This window comes from Acanthopagrus latus, chromosome 5 (genome assembly GCF_904848185.1).
Source record: "Acanthopagrus latus isolate v.2019 chromosome 5, fAcaLat1.1, whole genome shotgun sequence".
NCBI lineage: Eukaryota > Metazoa > Chordata > Actinopteri > Spariformes > Sparidae > Acanthopagrus > Acanthopagrus latus.
Window position 1 is genome coordinate 5,656,712 of NC_051043.1, and position 18,091 is coordinate 5,674,802.

General features: G+C 40.4%; 1 protein-coding gene across 1 annotated transcript; it reads right to left on the minus strand.

Annotated features, from left to right (window-relative positions):
- Window positions 1-2,491: 2,491 nt before the first annotated feature.
- unm_hu7912 (un-named hu7912) lies at window positions 2,492-11,694 on the minus strand. Its single transcript, XM_037096892.1, has 2 exons — window positions 11,328-11,694; window positions 2,492-7,165 (listed from the first exon to the last, which is right to left on the minus strand). The coding sequence occupies exon 2, from the start codon at window positions 7,111-7,113 to the stop codon at window positions 3,910-3,912; it is 3,204 nt and encodes a 1,067-aa protein (XP_036952787.1). The 5' UTR covers window positions 7,114-7,165; window positions 11,328-11,694; the 3' UTR covers window positions 2,492-3,909.
- Between the last annotated feature and the right edge of the window lie 6,397 nt (window positions 11,695-18,091).

Consider the following 18,091-nt stretch of genomic DNA (forward strand, 5'->3'; position numbering starts at 1 on the left):
TCTCCAGGAGGAGACCAGACATTCAACTATATGGGCCAAGACTGAGCTCTAACCCTGACCCTGCTTCAGATTCTCCGTCACCAAGTGAAAATGTTTTTCAATGTACTATTAACTTGATATCAATATTTCTATAAGATTTGATACTTAATATGTTTTATTGCTTTCCGGTGGTAATTCCTTTGGAAGATGTACTTTAAAAAACTGTTTTCTAATGTAACAATAACTTGATATTGGTATTAAAAAAATGTTTTAATACATAATCCATGTAATCCATGAATTAGGATGTTATGGTATCAGTCTGAAAGGCAAAAGCATCGAATTTTACTCAATGGTCTTTGAGCCCTGTCATGTGGCCTTGGTGACCGTAAAAAAAAAACAAAAAAGTGAAGGCCAAATGGCCTTGCCCCTGAAATGACAAAATTCCAACCCTGGTGCTTCACCATCATAAAATGTTTTCAGAAGTTCTTTGTAACACAGGCGAAACTTGATTTCACACACACAGTACCTCTGTCACTGTTCTCTGCTGGATGAAGCTTCTGCTCAGTGCCAAGATGAGATCATTACAGGAAAGCATCCAAACAGTTAAGGATGGGCTCATATCATTTGTCCAAGTCCATCTAAAAGGAATCATCATTTGTATGAACATTAAATCTACTTTGCTGTCTGGAATATTTCCTGCTATTCATACTAACCATTAAATCAATCTCTTCTTAATGCCCTCAAGTGATAGGGAATCTGCATTTTTTAATCCAAGCACTAACGATTCTGATGTTTCTCTAGCCATAATATGGGGATTGAGGAAAATTAATTAGACAAATCAAGTGGGTATTTTCAGAAGTTACAGTCTTTTTAGTCAAAAATTCCCAAAACATTGTTTTACAATCCTTTTCACAGCTCAGCCAGAAAACATTGTGAGGAGCACAAAGAGAGGAATTTAAACTAAAAAGACTGGAATTTTGGATTACGTACCTGAGACCAAACGTCTCAGTCTGCTGAAGCCTCAAACTTCACATTAATTGAAACATATGGTATGTTCATGCTATGACCTGTTGTTTTAAACAGATTTAAAACAGTGTTTCAGAAAATGCCATATTAATGCATTCACATGCAGCTGCCTGACAAAAATCATATTTATCTGTACATCAACAGGTTAATTAACAGGTTGCGCTTTTAGGTTATCTAGATCTACACTGGCTAAAAAAATTCTAAAGCATATTAAGGATATTTAGCTGATTGCCCCTCTCTGACAGTACAGTAATATTACAATGAGTTACAATAACACAGGCCAACAACAATTGGTCATTTTTAATTCTGATACTTCAAAGAAAGGGTTTGTTTTCTTTTGATAAAGACTGCAGATTTAAGGGATATTAATTTTCAAAAACATATAGTAATACATGCAATACTCCACTAGGTGGTGGCATAAGGATATACAGAAAAAACACAGGAGGGAGTATTGTAAATCCTTCTCTAAGCAAATTGTGTACAGTAACATGAATCAGCCATGTTACAGCACACTAATGGTAATTAAAGAGAGAGAGAGAGTGAGGGAGGGCATGTGAAAACTCAAATAATGCCTGAACTAACAGGTTCAGTGAAAGTCAGTGTTGTAAATAAGACCTGAAAGTCATACATTTGTAAAAATATGTTGAAAAGTGAATTTGTTGAAACTGAAAGTCACCCATTCGAATAGTACTAGTCTGAGTCTTAATATATGATATCAAATGTACTTTAGCATCATAAACTTATTTCATGGAAAAACATATGCTTTAGTATCAAGCGTATAAGTAAATGTAAATACTACTTATATATTATGTGTACTGTATATAATAGGCCGACCCATTTTCATGTGCAGATTATCTAATGCAATATTCTGCATTTTTCTGATGACTGGAATCAATGTTTGTATCTGATTACAAACTAAAAAAAATTTAAATGCTGTTTTAAATGTTTTATTCTTGTGTAATGAACAGTTTTACCTCTTACCTCTTACATCTTGTAAGTTGTTTTTTTCTTATTTTTTCTTGCTTGAACTATTCTGCTCGGTGCCATAAAAGAATATATGACAAAACATTAAACATTGTGTATATCAGTGGCTTTCATATGTTTTGTGCCCAAGGCAAAGGGTAAGACATAATCTAAATGCACACCTGCCTTCATTAATAACCTCTACAACGTGTTATTTAATCACTCAGTATACATTTATTTGTGGTTCCTTGGAGGGTTTTCAAAGGGTCATATTAAAGGAAAATTGATGTACAAATAACTTCATTAGTAAACTGAAAACCTATTCATTACTATATAGTTGTATATGGCAATATTAATGTAGGGTTGTAACAAAATCCGGCAGTAAACCTGTTCTTTCCTTTGGGGATAGTGGGATGCGGCATAATATTAGGGAACCACTGGATTATCTCAGTCTAGCGTGTCATTTTTCCCCTCTGACCAAATAACTAATGAGTACTGTGAAAGAGGAAGGCAAAGCGACAAATTCACTTGTTGAATTCCATTTATTATATATTGATATATGGGTTATAAACATCACAAAATATAAAGTTCAGGAAGGTCTTGCACAAAGATATACTGTATAGAATCAAGTAAAAGAGCAACCTTAGATTAGTCAACAATGGCAAACGAAGCAGGCATATTATCATATCTGGGTTCAGTGCTGCAGCTGTGTTAGGAACATTCTCATTTTATAATTTATATTTTAGTGCAAAAGAAGTCTTTGCAGCTCTTGGCTCCAAGGGATTATTCAATACTGATAATAAAATAGAATTTTACAATATAGATGTTAAGGTTGCTCTTTTATTGCATATTGTTTAAGAACATACTGTGGTATTAGTTACAATAAGGTCTCAAGGTTGTGATGTTCAAATTATCTAATATTCAATATATATATAACTCTTACATTTCTAAGCATCAAATGGTATCTCATCAACATAATAAATTTAACTATAAGCAATATCCATATTAAAATACCTGAATATAAATAACATGCTTTGAGCAAAATAATTGTTAATTTACAATGGTAGTTCAAACAACCTAAGTCAAGAGCTGTCAAGCCTTTAGAAATACCTAAACCTATACATTGCTTTGTGTCAAATGCTTTTTTTTTTTTTCGACTGAAGGCCACTTTCAAACAAAGCAATTTATACGAGAATGACATCAAGTCTTATCACAAGATGAAATAAGTTCCAACCAAAATTCTGAATCAAAGGGGAAAACAAATAGGTTTGATTGTACTTCTTTGTCAAACAATAACTAATATAGCAATAATAAAAAAAAAAATACCAACAGAACTACAGAATACCTAGGAAATAATACTTAAGTACTAATAAACAGTTGTAATGTTACAACCACTGTAACAAGTTATAATATAAACGTCTGATATAACATTTTTGGAGAAATCAATAGTGGATGACTGTTACAATATGAGACCTGGATTTGCCTACTATTATGTGGTGGCAATGAGATGTGTAGTCAATAAATAATGTGTGCTTCACACATTTTCTGCAGAAACTGCACAGATCATACATGTTCACATCTTAAACACCTGGATAACTGGGTTTGTGCCTAGTCTACATGCAGGCTATTAACTCTTGAGTGCAACAGGATCAAAACAAGCCAATAACAACATATGGCAACCTTTAAAAGTGTGTATATAGTGTGTGTGTGCGTGTGTGTGCTTGCGTGCATGCGTGTGTGCATGTGTGGGTGTTGGCGTGCATGTTTGGTGCATGTGTGTGGCAACAGAGAGAAATAAGAGAAAGAGAGACAGAAAGTTAGATTGGTCACATATATACACTTGTTTCCATACCATTGTTCAATTTGCTAAACCACACCATGTATTTACAGAATGTACATTTAGCGTTTCTGACATCATTATCATTACTATTTAGTGATAAACTATATAATATCATCCAAGAGATGCGGTGTACCCACCCAGTCCAGTGTTCTTGGCTCGGATGCAGCCATGATCATGCACATGAACTGTTTCCCTGTTCTCTTATCTATTGGGTAAATGGTAGTTGGTGTGAACCTTTTGTTGCTCTCCACAAACTCACACAGCTGATTATAGATTTTGGGGTACTCGTGACGAAGGAAGACTCCTCTGGTCCTGAGCTCTCGCTGGATATTGACAAAGCACACCTCTCTGGCTTTTCTTCCCTCCTCCCCCTCCTTGTCAATGTCTGGTGTGCCTGGAGGCGGAGTGAGGATGAGAGTTTCCATTTCATTATCCTTCTTAAGTACCTTTTTGTCAGGGCTTGAGGAGGCCAAGGACACCTTTGCATATTTTCGAACTGTTGGTGCTTGGACCCTTGGTGAAGGTCTGTTAGGCACTAGTTCACCAACAGCTACGGATACATTCAGAAGGAAACATTCATTGGGGTCGTACTCATTACCTGCATGCTGCAGCTCCTTGCAGTATTCACCTAGGTTGTCCTTGAAGCCGTCCAGCTCTCTGAGAGATAAATATGTTGGAGACATGAGGAGGCTCTCTAGCCCAACTAGCAGGAAGTTGTCAGCTGTCTCTGGATTAGCAAAACCCAGAAAGAGAACGCCTCTCCCTCTGGAGAGGTAGCCAGCTTTAGCAACACGAGAGAAGGCTTTGTGGATCTCCGCATTCTCTCTGCAGAACTTCAGAGTGTGTCGACACACACTGTTGACACGACCATACAGACAGGTCTCTTTGTGGGTCTCCCAGTCATCCCTGCGACAGTTTCTTGAGCAGTAAAAGGTGTAGCAACTATGGCACGATTTGAAGTACAAGCAGGCATTGAACATACTCTCAATCCGGTTGCACTTCTTGTTTGCACACGCCATGGTGTCATCTTCATCAGTGCTGTGGTCTGGAGAACATTCCTCTGCACTCCTTTGTAAAGCATCACATCCACTATCAGGGTCTTTGATCGTGTCAGGGCTGGATTTCGAGGATGGCAGCTGTGAGTCCAGAACTTCAGAAGATCCTCTGTCTTTGTCATCATCTTCAATGATTAGTTGTTTTAGCTGGTCTAAAAGGTCTACACTTGACTTTCTACAGGTTGGTGGTTTGTAATCAACAACTAAATCTGCTAAGAGTTCATCCAGTTGCTCCAGACTCTGCTGGAGGGAGAAGTTGTTATGTTTTCTCTCTTTGCTTATGTCCGCTGTGTTGCATGGCTGCTTTGGATTCAGTACTCTCGGAGATGGCGTCTTTTCGTCATCCATATCCCAGCTGACAGTGTGCACATCACGCCGTTTGCTGTTGCCTGCATTCAAGTCATTGTCTGTTATAGTGATCTCCGGAGTTACAAACCACTGCCCACTCTTGGAATTCCTCCATGGATTGCTTGAGCCCCTGTCAGAGAGAGAGTTCTCAGAGAGCGAAAGGGCAGCATAGCGCCTTGGGGAACTTGAGAGGTTCAGTATAACAGGCTGGGAGGTAACATCAGAGGATGCTCCTTGCCTTGCTTGGTAAAACAGGTTCTCATAGCTTCGACCACGAGGCACTGATTGCTCTCTGTCGTGCCGTGGGTACAGAATATTGTCCCAAGACTTGGAGTGGCTTTTGACCTCTGCTCCTAGTCTATTTGTCTCCACACAGCTGTTAGTAAACCATGGGGGTATACTGGGATCTTGCCCCACTCTCGGTGGTGTGTGCTGAGAGGAATGGTTAGAGTAACCTGATATACTTGAGCGATACCAGTCATATGAAAAGGCCTGGGACATTCGAGGGCGCCGACGTCCCTCTGTATGATATGGCCTTGCTGGAAAGTATGGCTCCTCAGGTGAGCCGTAGGGTTTGGAATAAAACAACCTTGAGCCATTCATGTGGTATGGATTGAACCGGCTGTCCCCCTCTCCATAGTATGATCTAGAGAGTGGAGTTTGAGAAAAGTAGGATCCTGCTTCACTTGTGGAGTAAGGCCTACTATATACTGAGTTTGCTGGCTCTCTGTTGGAAAGGTGGTCTGTGTAATACGACCTGACAGGAAGGGTGTGCACCCATCGAGTCCTAGGATCATACTGACTAGTCATTGTGCTACCATGGCTCGTTAGACTCGACCGATCATCCTGAAAGTATGCCCTAGAATATGGATGGACTGGGTACCGCACAGGGTCTTCTGTGTAGAAAAACTTTGTTGGGATGTTAGGATTTGAGTAGGCTCTTTGTTCCTGACTCAGATATGGTGCTGTTGGTGATGGCATTCTGTGCATGTCAACATGCTGGTAAGAGATGGGAGACATGCTGGTGGTATAGTGGTATCCTTGTCTAAAATCTCCACTGTAGCATTCGCTTGGAGTGGGCGTTGGTGAGGAGACAATCTGTCGTGGTACATACAAACCTCTACTGCTACTGGCCTGGGAGTATCTCTGCCAGAGTTGCTCAGTCCGTGCATTGGGAACCTGCCTAGATGTGTGCTGCAGTACAGAAGCATCCGGTTTAATGTCAACTCGACATCGGACATGAGGAGTTATGGCTGGTTTCTCTGGTTTATCCTCCTCAAAACAGTCTGACACATAGAGGGGAGAATGAGGCTGCAGTTTGATAGGATGCACATCATTCACAAAAGCCCTGTTCGATGAGTAGGATTCTCGATGTGTTTCCGAAGTCCTTAAGGTATCAGATGCAGCTTGAGGTGCATCCCTCCCCTTCCTGGCTGCTGGAGGAGACACTGAGATGGGCACAGGAGTGAGGGTGGCCTTGATTCTTGGAGCGCTTTTAGATCTTGTTCTCTTTTTAGAGTCTGACCATGTAAGATGGCTGGTTTTATCCTGGGTGGTTTGCTGTTGGAACTGCCTCGTGTTGAACAGATCAGGAGATGAGAAGCGAAGGTGCCCAGGTTGATCTAGTCCATTGGTCCACATTAGATCTTTGTTTAACGTCTGATGCTCAGCCCTCTTATATGGGTACTCCATTGAGGAAGAGAAGGACTGGGGGTCATCCAGTGACTCAATGAAGTCAAAGCTACGGCAGTGTCTTTTGTTGATGATTTCAGGTTTGTCGATCATTTTCAAGTCGCACTGCCGCGAGGAGTGGAGAGAAATGGGGTGGTCAGTAAGGGGATTTAGAGTAAAGTCCTGATAAAGAGTCGATGCCAGTATATCAGGGGGATGTGTTCGTGTCATCTTAGAGGAACTTCAATGCTCTCCATTCAGTGTGATTCAAGATCAACACAGCCTGTGAAAAGAAAGAGATACATTGAAATAAAACACTTGCACTTAAATGTATAGAAGTGAGTTAATGTTCTGCTGAAAGGAGGCTGACAGGAAGTAGCTTGTACATCTATATGCTGAGTTGTGTTCCAACAGTGGGATCAGTTTATATTTGATTTGTCTGTGAACCAAATCTCTATACAAATTTCAATGCTTTTTATTTACATCTTTAAAGCTGTAATAAATGCAAGTGAATCTGTACAACAACCCAACCACATAGCACATTCCTGCAATGTGTGGACTTTAGATTTAGCAGTGCTTTCTCATTTACTCACCAAGTTAATATCCTACTGACAGCCACAATGCAACACTGCATCTGAGCAATGTGACAACCAGTTGATTTTTAATCTTAATGAGACTGGAGACACTGAGCAGAGATTAGCTATTCATACTATCTTTCACTGCCAACTTTTCAATAAAAACAAAACAGAATTTTCATAGCATTATACAAAATTGCTGGTAAAAACATCTTTATTTTTACTTAAAAACTTAATTTAAAACTTGTATTATTGGAGACAATAACATTAAAGCTATTTGGACATTTTCTGATTATATCTGTATGTAGAATGTGAAAAGTCAATATAGTGTATGTAGTCTTTTTTTAACTTTTTGAGCTGCTGTAACAGGGAATTTTCCCCAGTGAGGGATCACTTAAGTGTTATTTTATCTAAATATAAAGACAAATAGTAGTAGTAGGGCAGGACAATATGCCTTGAATTAATATTGCAATACTTTTTTAGACCACACTGTGATACACAGTGATACATCTACTCAAAGGTACTTGATTAATGCTAGACCTGGACACAATCAAATATCACAATATTTTGAACGAATACCATGATATTGGTATGTTGTAGGGTTTAATAATACTTTGACTAAATATTAAAGAGATTTTTCATAAATAATCATCAGTAATGATGATTAATGACTTAACAGTAAAGTCAAGTATTAGAAAGAAGAAATACAGTCTGCTAAGTTCACCACTATAATGCAGCCTTTAAAACCAGAATAAGACCACACTGATATACCATACAACAATAAAACAATATCCAAAATCTAAGACAATTTACAGTCTTATATCATGATAATGATATAATTTTGCCTGGCCTTAGGTAGTACTAATAATAATTTACTGGAAGTCACTATGGTATGTTTTCGATTGGCATTAAAACCTTTGACCATAGAATAAAATAAATTATAATAAAAGATGAGTCTGAGTTTCATAAAGTGTCTTGACTTGTTTTAAAATTTGATTAAAATGCAACAAAGCATTTCTGTTTTCTACTGTATCATTACTAATCTCTAATACATAAATAAATAAACAACAGACAACAGTATTTTGTTAGGCTTTCAATGTTACCATGGACAAAACCCTTCCATTTCAACAATGGATTTATGTGTCACACACACATGGGCTTTCTTGTTGGCACTCACCCACGAGCTAACCCTGAGTTACCATCTGTTCATGGTGAAGAGAGAGGACTGACCAGCCATCTCACTGTCAAGTCTCCACTATACACCTAAATATCACGTCTGCTTACACATGACCAAACCCAACAGACAAACAAACTCTGTAATTCATGTTTTTGCTCGAGCCCTACAGCTACAGTTGCATATAAGGATTGTTAATTAAAAGGATAAAGGATTTTGAAAATGTAGACTTTCATGTATGGATATCAATACGTAAAACACTAAAAATTAATTCCATATTGTAGCACTTCATTTGGGATTAATCTTTGTTTCTTGTTACAGTGTTTCAGTTGTAAATTCAAAGTATCAAATTAGACTGGTAAATTCAACCCTTGTTCAACAATGTAGTAAGAATTTAAAGCACATGTCCAAACAGAAAATTAAAAGAAATAAATTCAAAGGGTTATTATTTTTACTACACTAGTAAGAAATAAACCAACTGAACATATAAAGAAACAAATGTTTGACTGGAAATGCTCAAGCTTTAAGCCTAAATTGTCAAAACGAAACTGAAAATGGTAGTGAATAAAGGTGAAACACCAAAGATATAATAGTGAGGAAATTAGTTGCACTCTAAGAGCAAATACAGATTACATATTGTAGTATTTAGAGCCCGGCCGATACTCCAATTTAAGGAACGATAGCGATAATAGGAATTTCAATTTGATATCAGAACCTCAAATGTGGTTCAAACACATTTGACAGAGCTGTGTTACAGAGGCAGGGTATTTTACAGTTAAACAATAAACTTAATTGTCTAAAATGACATCGGTTCACTAAAGCCAGTAACGTTATCAGGATTTGAAAAATGCCAAATTACTGAAGGACTCTTTTTCTGCATTTCTAAAAAATTAAGTCATCATATTGGCCCATATCAAACATCATATACTCTTTGTTGATACTGTTACACCTGTAGGCTAGTGTCAGCCGATAATGGTCACTAATGTGTAATTGTCATTATACTATCACTACAATTTAGGTCTAATTCTGTCACTTGTCAACACAGAGTTCAAGCCATTTGCTACTAAACGGAACAAAGTTGTTTAAATCGAACTCACTTTCAGTCCTCATATTCAATGTTTAAATCACTGAGGTGAGGTGTCAGCAAGATGGAAGAAGCTGTGATGATAGCCTTTATTTATTTATACAGTATAAAATTAGGCCCAACAGGGTGCAGGATGTAATGGTGAGCATTCAGTGAGTAGCTCACTCCCACAACCTGTCTTAAACAGCCACACAGCTTAATACATTAATGGATATGAACTCCCACTTTTGATACCATAAAAATAGACCTGCAGAGCTACTACACAAATCTCAATAGGACTGTTACAGTAGATCAATACCACAAGAGAGGAAGAAAAATATAAGATTAGTTACGTAGATGTGCAATAGGTCCCTACTGACATCACCACTGACCATCTTTTAAGTCCCTGTAGGAATATTATGAGGCTTTCTTCTGTAGAAAAATGTTAATGTGTCTGATCACACTGATTTAGGACTGAAGATAAGACAGATTAGCAGGTTTGCTTTTAAAACCAGAGGAGAGAACAAGATGCGTAGACCAGCTAAGCGCTTGCATTCCTTCCTCCACTCATCTTCATGTTCTGAGGCTGTTCTTCAATAGGGGGACCACACTTTCTAGCACAAGTATTAAACCACATGCCACATACTGTCTCCATGGCTACAGCACACAGCAAAGAAACCATGAAACACTCCTGGAGTTGCACCGAGGGCACAGTTTCAGCCTGGAAACATGCTTTGAACACGCACCTCGCTTCTATACTCTGGCTTGTTTCTGTGTTTAACATCTTTTCATTTCGATCTGATTAACCAGGTTTTAAATTAAGGTTTGAATGGACTCTTCTTCATCTTGCCCTGTCTCTATAACATCTGCAATGCCCATAGGGCTTATATGTTTAATGCTTGCCTAGTTTAAACCTCCCCTCAGTGTAATCTTGCCTGTCTGTATGGGTTTGTGTATACTGCTGTTTTTGTGGAGCACTTTGCTGCAAAACCTGTCTGCTTATAAAGTGCTGTATAAATTACATAAACTCGGAACTGGGCTTGGACTCGGGAGTATTGAGGATCGCTGTGGTGTTTTCTGTGCGGGCAAAATCTATCTGTTACACAAGTGCGACTTTATATTGACCTTATGAACGGATTCACCACTGATGCTCTGATAATGGCCTATTTAAACAGCTAGTGGTGTTAACCGTTCTACGAGTGGGAATCAGGCTCGACTGCGTTTGACTGCAAATTTGTGACCGCAAAACAACTTCGAAGACTGTCTTTTAGCGATGACAGCGAGGATTTCCAGACAATAACAAATGTGATGCAGATCCGCCGGAGTCCTCCCCGCGGGGCCACGCCGAGGCGCATTCAGCCCTGAAGCGCAACCAAATTCTTGCTCTAACGCACTTCAGCACCCCTTTTATTTTGCTGCTGCGGCACGGACGGCCATCCATCCTTTTGTGGCTGACCTAATGCCTTTGAGCCCGGGGTGACATCATTTGAGGGAGGAAAAAAAAAAAAAAGAAAAGAAAAGAAAGCGGGTTCAAACCAGGACGGAGCCTCCGACGAGGAGGCGTGATAGGGAGAGAACGACTTGGTCTAAGTTTGGAAATGTGCGAGCGATCGGAGTGGATGCGGGGCCTTACCGTCTCGTCAGAGAGTCGATCGGATGCGGTGGACATGGTGAAGCGGCAGCCCGTTCTCCGTGAGGTGCAGCTTCACCCCCCACCCCCGACACCCGCACCTGTCGTGATCCTCCCGCAGCAGAGCACCGTCCCTCCCGCTCGCCTTACATGTTGTCCTGCTCAGCCCGCGATGCTCTCACACTCGCTTATGCCTTTGCGTGTGTGTGTCATCGTGTTTGTGTGTGTGTGTGTGTGTGATGGAGGGGAAGGAGGAGGTGTGTCTGAGCCTGCGCCTGTGCGCGTGCCTCTGGAGGCGTGGTTGTGCGTGTTTTTGTGTGGAGGGGAGGAGGTGCGGTGGAGCGATGTGGGGGGGTGTTCGGTCTCCGAGCAGCACTGCGGTCTCTTCGTTCATCTGTGAATAAGGAGCCCTGGAGATGACTGCCTGGGTATCTGGTAGTTTGCTCATCCTGCAGCGCAAGGTGCTTTTAATTAGCTTTTCTCACCATGAGGCGAAGCTTCTCCGGATGCATTTTTTAGAAAGTTTGCAGCCCGCCTGCAGGATCGGGCCCATCCTACTCTCCTACACTCGGCTGGTCACATCTGGTCTTCCTCCTACACGCTTCAGAGACGCAAATGGTGCTGAGAATAAGCAGTCCCGTGCCAATCTACTGTCATGTTGCACTTTGTGTGATGAGAGGCTACAAGTGATTGTCGTCATTACCTTCCTCATCTATGAAATGTCAGACAATTATGAAAAATTAGTCATAATCATATATAGTTTTGGACATTTATACATTGTATATCATCGCATTTGAGAAACCCGAGCTATAAATTTAACATTTTGCTTGGAAAAAAAACATAAAATTCATTAAATGGCTAATTCATGAATTGACTTATTGTTAAAGGTGCACTGTGTTGTTTTGGGGAAGATATTTTAATAAAAAAAAATAAATAAAAAAAAATAATAATAAAAAAGATCTGCAATGACTGTTTTTTATGACTAAACTAACAAAATAAACAACACTCTTTTCACGAAACTGAAGAAAAAAAAAACTGACCTTAAAGGATAACACAACCTCCTACTGTTTTACTTTGCTTACATTTGGCAGACCCCGCCACCTTCCTAGCTTCAAACAATGTTCTGAGGACCTACTTTTCCCTCTGAGAACAGAAAAACTAAATATTTCTGAATTTGTAATATTTCCTCATTAAGACTGTTAATGTGAAAACTCTGAGTTTGAATTTCTTCTCTAAACCTACATAGTGCGCCTTTAAGGCTGTAATGTGATGGAGGTAACACATCATTTTATAGGTCTGAAAATGTTACAGTAAGTATGTGGTAATTACCAAGAAACATGCTACCACCAATACCACAGATTACCACAATAAATACCCTGATGTCTATCAAAAATTACCCCCAGAATTATATATTTTCTTTCATATAGCATTTAATGAATAACTGGTAATTACTTAAAGACATTTCGAGGAAACTTTCATCTAGTTTCTGTCCAACCTTTCCCTCAGCAGAGTATCGAGTGTCTGTTCAGCATCTGCACGTCAGTAAACTAAAGTACATTTTGGTAATTGTCACCAATTTCTATAATTCAGCAGATCAGTCCAGCATTGGAACATTTTTCATAACGTCCATTTTTTTTAAAATAGTTAACCAATAAATTTCTAATTAATGACAAATACAACAGTGGTCAGCTGAGGGGAACTTGGAGAGACACAAGTTGGAAATTGCATGATCAGCTTGGTGGTTAAGCAGAAACCAGGGGAATATTCCTGGAAATCTATTAAAGAAATTGCAAGCTATTTATTGATACTGATACTGTTTATTTGAGAATAGCAGAATATTATTATTAAATTATATTGTGGTATTGTTTAATTTATTTTATGGTAATTATTATGGCAATTTTGGTAATTTGAAAGAAATTATATTAAACATAATAATTATTATGTCATTTGACAGTTACCATCTACTTACCTTGAAATGTGTGGCCCTGTAGTGTTAACTAAAATGTATATGTAAGTATTGTACATTCCTGCAAATCATATAACACTCTTAAATTGTGTCATACGTCTCACATCAACATGTATATGTGTCATATCACGATGAGATTAAACGTGTTTGAGGGGACTTGGATGTCAGGGGTAGGTGTGACAGCCGTTTCATCATTTGTAAGCACGAAACCACTGGCAGTTTCAACATGACATCATCAGGATGTCAGGACATCAGGACATTTTCAAGCCAAAAAAGACGAAACTAAATATTTTTGGCAAGATGTTGGGAACATTTCTAGCTGTGTCTGTAGCAACAGAACCAGGTGAGCCATAACATGATCTTTTCCTAACCTGAACCAAGTAGCTGTTGTGTCTGTCCTACCAGACCGTAAGCACAGCACTGTCACAACATCATATTCAAAACTGAACACATAGAAATGTAAAGTCGTAACATACTGACATTTTGCAGGAACATATATCTACAACATCCATTCTGGTGACCGTGTTGCTGATAATGATCTGTGAATCTGACTACTTGTAGGCTATACAAACATTCACATTGGCACCTGAATACGGTGCCCTTATTCCTGATAGAAGCCTTCCTTGTTACAACATGATCTTGCTTTGCACATCATCTTTTCTTTCTCCCAAACTTGCCTGTTGAAAAATCATTTACAATCTGCATTTCCTAGCCTGCACTGTGCCACACACATCTGGCCCAAAGTCTCACCTCTCCACAGTCTTCTGCATTGTCTGAATTGATGGTGGGGACAGCTGGCTGTGAGCCCCAGCCTGGAGCATGTGACTGCCTCTGCGAAACTGCTTACTGAAGCACTCTCACCGCAGATAGAAATCACCACAGACAAACTGTGCTGATCAGGCTGAAGATAGCAATGATACTTCGCTTTGACAGTGCTCATTTTGTAACAGGAATAACAGCTTTGCACTGCTCGCGCGCAGTCGATTTTTCTATTATCTACACTTTTCCTGCCTGCATCCTGGTTACAAAACACCACGGCTAACCGAGACTCCATCTGTGACATACCACGTGTACGAGATATGATTCAGAATGACAGTACAGTGGATCTCACATTGTGTGGCTTCCAGCATCCATGAGAGTGGGATCCATCCGAGCATGTGTGACTCACCCTCTCCAGCACAGTGCATTGGCATCAGTTTGTGTCAGCTGTTGGTTAGCAGGCATAAGTGTCTGTCAGCTGGCTGCTAGCAGGTGTCTCAGGCACCTCGTAGGCTCTGTGGAGAGTAAATCAATGGCTCTCTGTTGATTAGAGGGCCCCTCTGACAGGGATCAATCAGGCATATACCACCACAAAGTAACAACAGTGAAGCAGACACTGCTTCGCGCTGCCTCCGATGTTTAAACAAGCTTTCATGCTGCTCTGACATATCCACCATACTGAGCCATAAGGAAGAATCTGGACATTCTGCTTTGTTCCTACACTGTTCCCTGCTCATGCTGGCTCAGAGAACAACCTTCAGCTCTCCCGCTGTCTCCAATTAGCTCTACGTAAGAGCGAGCGACTCTCTACAAACTTTCTCTCTGATTCCTGCGTTCCTATTGGAGGGAATTACATAAGAGATTGCGGGGATGCACACACAGCCAGGCCCCACCGCTTACAAAGTCCAGCCCAAAATAGCCAGCGTGGCAAGCTAATACAAAGCAACTCTCAGCTTCACTTATTTTGGACTGTAATGATATGTCAGAGGAAACAGGGAAAACACATTAGACAGAGATAAGGCAAACACATTTCAGCTCTCACAAGAAACCCCCAGGGATGTTCTCCCTGCAGTGGTGAATATTTCACACGGCCAGAATAAGACCTCTCAGATAGACATATGTTTGAATATGGGTGGTTCCTTGCGATCTTACAGGACACTTTCATGCCCTCTATGAAATATGTACAACTCCGATTCATTGGACGCAGAGGAGGATGAAATGCAGTAGCAGAGGCAGTGGGGGATGCACCCGGATGCTTCCCTTCAATCCAAATGAACTCAGACTAAGTCCTCAACAAATTAAACCACCCAATCCTCCCCCTCCAACTTTCCTTCCCCCGACATAATTTATAAGGCGCGCGCCACTCAGACCGTGGATTTGCACGCAGCGAGGTCAAGTATTTGGATGCTTCTTTGGCTCATCAGGGTTACTGAAGAGGCAACGTTGGCACAGTTTCGATTCCTGGTGGATCAGACCAGATTATATTCAGCGGATTGTTGGGCTTTTCCTGAGTGGACAAGAGTTACTTGCGGAACCCTAACTGCGGCCCTCATGTAGCTGATGCTGCATGTCGCAAAGGTGGAATGCTTCCTTTGGGGCTGAGACCCGACGACTAGAACAATTTGAGTGTAATTTCAACGCGCTCAATTAGCAAATTATGTTTACTTTGGCTGCACACACAAAAAAGAACATTCTAATCCACTCCAAGTAACACTCATAAACAAATTCATGTACAAGCCGAACCATTTGGGAGCGGTATCCATGGTAACCCACACTGAGTAGGAGCAAAAGAGACTGAATTGATTTCAAAGGGAATGAGGTAAAATTGCTGATGGGAGTCTTCCATGGAGACCATAAAAATCTACGTCACTGAGAAAAGAGGACCGGAGGTGAAAATTGCCAGTAAACCTTCAATCTACAAATGCTCTGGCAGGAGTGATTCAAGGGTTCAGCAGTGCGGCTTTAAATCAGCTGTGTGTCAAGTGGTTGCGTCTTATGTCCCTGACTATGTCCGGCATAGAAAGACAATTTAAAAGTTAACATAAGCTCAAACATAAGGACACCCCTCCTCCCTCTCCCTGGCAGCCTCGTGGCAGAAATAAAGCAGGAGCAAAGACCTGCGCTCATGTGGGCATATTCTACATGTAGGTCAAAGTAAGAATAGTGTAGATATTATTCACAGCTGCAGTGTGCAAACACAAACTCCTCTGTCCTGCTCTCTGGAGTCAGTAAGACATCCCATGGTGAGTCTTAATTAAATCTTTACTACACACTCCTCTCTCATCCTTCATCATCTGCCATTTTGGCTGAGGAACCATTCAGTCATGTGTGCAGGTTTATTAAAGGGGAAGCACATTTGGAAGGAAGAGACGGGCCTGTTGGTGGGTGCAGTATCTTTGCGAGGGCTCCTGATGGTGTGAATTATTTGTGGTTGTGCATTGTCACTGTGATATTGTTATGTAACTGCAGAGAAACAGAACGCAGTTATATTACAGTTAGAGCAAACTGCCTCTCGCTCCGAGTTTCATCGCATTTTCAAACGGCGATCGAGCCCAGCAGGAGGTTTTTATAATGCAGCGCTGTCATTAAGGTCGTGCTTATTCAAGACTGGACAGACAACAAATCTTTTGTGCCCTGGTTAGGAGGAATCAATGAGGTCCTTCTAAATATGGATATCTCTCACTCTCCATCCCACAGCAGCACAATGCAAAGCAGTACTGACTTGCACTAATTGTGCAAGGCTGCAGGCCATGTATAATAGCTGTAACAGCCACTGTTTTCCATTCAGATACTAGCATGTGATGGCTGAACAAGAGAACTGGATAGTGGACTGACGTTAGCATTTCTTTTCCTTCTATATTGGATGAGAACACTTTGTGAAATGTATTTTTACGATGTATTTGAAATGAATAAAACAAACGGGAGTTGACCCCCTCGCCTGGAATTTCTCCCTAGTTTGCACATCCACCCATCACACTGCATGTGCAAATCAATTTTGACATTTAATGTATGTAATTATGTACTCCAGATGCACCTGTGCTCTCAGCTTCTCCAGGCTGTTTAAATGGGTCAGCTCTAGAAATATCCTGGCTCAGAGAGGCCCCTCCCCTTTTGTCTTCTCTCTGCTCACAGCAGAATAAGACTATTGCTGAGAACACCCTTGAATGTTTTACTTGTGATGTGCAAAGTCATTGAAGTTGTAAGAGAATGATTACACAGTGCCTCAAGTGTGTGGCTGGTGGGAGAAAATCTAAATTTCTGCAGTTTTCTTGTGAATGGATGGCTTAGATCAACAGATAATGCCTTGTCATAGACACTAAATAGATCTGCAAATTAAAGATGCCAAATGAGAACAATGTCATTATCTTCCATAACACTTTCAATATAAAATCTTGGCTATACTGATCAGAGGAGTATCTTCACTGATAACCACACCTGCATCTGTTAGGAGAGGACACCATGGCCCGCTGGGCAGCGAGATAAGAAAGTCACGCCGGCAGACAGAGCTATAAAAACGACACTGACCTTTCATGAGTGCACTGCTCTATAACGTCCTGCCTGCAAATTGGATTCTGCACGGCAGACACTTTTGTCTGCAATGAAAACTTTAACAGGAAAAAGAAATTGATCCATCTGGTGATTAAAACTGAGCTCTCTCCCTCTCTCTCTCTCTCTTTCTCTCTCTCAGTGTATAAAACCTGCCAGCTGAAATATTTAGACAGCAAACATCTCTGTTTGAATGTGTTTGTTTCAGCTGTAGATGCAGTCATTGATTTGCCCAAAACAAGGCAATGAAACGCAGTCTTTCTTTTGACTGGGGATGCATAATACCACCGGCCTCTCTCAGCTGCAGCTGCTCCATTCAGATTTGCAGCCCTAATGAAAGCCCACAAGATATTGGAGCATAATACATGTGTTTTTCCTCAAGCACCATGAATTAGGCCATTATTATACGAAGAAAGGCCAAAGACTAAACTATGATGAGCGGCATTCAGAGAGCTGTTTGTTCATATGTGCCAGATTAGTTTTGTTTAATAGGATT